Raw genomic sequence first — 1,656 nt, forward strand, 5'->3', positions numbered from 1 at the left:
GCGACTGTCTGGGTAACTGGCTTATATCCTGCGCTGGCCACCACCTGGGAGAGAACCAACTGGACAACTACAACCAGCTGAACTTCACCACCTGCCTCACCCAACACACACAACAACTACTAAAAGATGACTTGGCCAGCATCCGCCGCTAAGAAGGTACGAGGAATAGTAGTTGTTGTATACTTCACTTCATCTCTCTCGCCTCGCCCTCAACTATTGACTCAGCTCAGTCCACTTGAGGTGTTCTGAGTAACCCTTTAATAACCTCCCTGACATTTGGTGTGGCTCCATTTTTCAACGTCTACAAGTGGATGTGGCTCCAGAAAAATTATCCTGTATATCACCTCTGTTGTACCAGGCGACAGCATACACAACTTAGAAAGAGACAAAAACGTCTACAGAATTTCATCACTGGTACAAAAATTACATAAGATGTACATATTTAAATCTGAACTGTTACTCACACCTGGCCAGTTACAGGACTACTGGTGCAGCTACATAACAATTTAAAACTTGTTTGTCTCAGTCTGGCTAACAGGTAAAGCGTGTGTGCTCAAGGTAGCGGCTTGACGTCTCTCTTCATAGAAACATGTCTTACAGTGTCTGAGGGAGCAGCAGGAGGCGTGGCGTCGTGTGTCAGAGTGTGGTCGTTCAGGTGAGGGCATCCAGCTGTTCCAGGAGGCTGGCAGGAGGCAGCACCACTTAGTACCTACACTGAGGAACGTCCCCACCGTAGCCATTAACCAGGTGAGTCCCTACCTCTCCAGCTGTCTATATTAACCAGACCGGGACATCCAGACTCGATATCAACCACTTAGTTAATGTTCCCATAGGTGAATAACCCCTCGCTGTATATATAAATTAATCAGACAGGGTTCACCTTGGCCATTAACCAGGCAGTTATGTCTAATAAATCCCACTGCGGATATCCCTTATACTCTAGAGATTAAATTAACTTGACACAAAATCAGTGACCTGCATCTGTCTCTCTCAGGTCGTGGTACTGGAGAATAAAGATGACCTGAGCCAGTTTTCCTTACTGTGCCAACACCTGGACGACCTGCACCACGCCACCCAAGCCTACACCTTCTGTCAGCAGGTCATCTCTCTGTGAGGCGGACCACACCCTTTGACCCACTGCCTCTAACTCGATGAGGTTCTCCTAGTATCAACAATTACTACCACTGACATTTTACTCATGTGCATATTATTAAGGTTCTCAATTAATAAATGACTTACAGCAGCACCCGCATGTGTTATTTAACCCCATTATAGTATCTGAGTTCGTGTATAATCAAACCTACTATTGTTTCTCGGTTATCAGACAAAATGACTGAACCTGGAGAAATAATACAGGTAAAAGTAAACCCGAAAGGTTCACATCGGACAAAAATCCCGGAGAAAGTTTTACACTGGACAAAATCCCAAAAGAGTGTTTCATGTTGGACAAAATCCCACGAGAAAGTTTCGCGCTGAACAAAACTCCGAAAGAAAGATTTATAGTTACGGTCTCAAAGCATTAACTAGCGAGGCTAGTGGTAGTAACAGTAGCTAGTACAGTATTAGAGGGAGGCGGTAGTCGTAGTAGTGTTAATAGTAATGGGAGTAGTAGTAGTGTTGGTGGTAATAGTAGTAGTGTCTGTGCTGGTGGTGGTG

At 44.9% G+C, this 1,656-nt stretch overlaps 1 protein-coding gene across 3 annotated transcripts in view; it reads left to right on the plus strand.

Moving 5' to 3' along the window:
- LOC121871970 overlaps positions 1–1,246 on the plus strand; it is a 12,492-nt gene extending 11,246 nt beyond the window's left edge. For all 3 annotated transcript variants that reach the window (XM_042374591.1, XM_042374592.1, XM_042374593.1), the window contains exons 6-8: positions 1–156; positions 601–747; positions 995–1,246. The exon at positions 1–156 is cut by the window's left edge and continues 25 nt beyond it. In XM_042374591.1, the coding sequence (XP_042230525.1) occupies positions 1–152 (152 nt within the window). In that variant the 3' untranslated portion in view covers positions 153–156; positions 601–747; positions 995–1,246. The remainder of the gene's footprint in view (positions 157–600; positions 748–994) is intronic.
- Positions 1,247–1,656: the final 410 nt, after the last annotated feature.

This window comes from Homarus americanus, unplaced genomic scaffold, assembly GCF_018991925.1.
Source record: "Homarus americanus isolate GMGI-L3 unplaced genomic scaffold, GMGI_Hamer_2.0 scaffold51476, whole genome shotgun sequence".
Taxonomy (NCBI): domain Eukaryota; kingdom Metazoa; phylum Arthropoda; class Malacostraca; order Decapoda; family Nephropidae; genus Homarus; species Homarus americanus.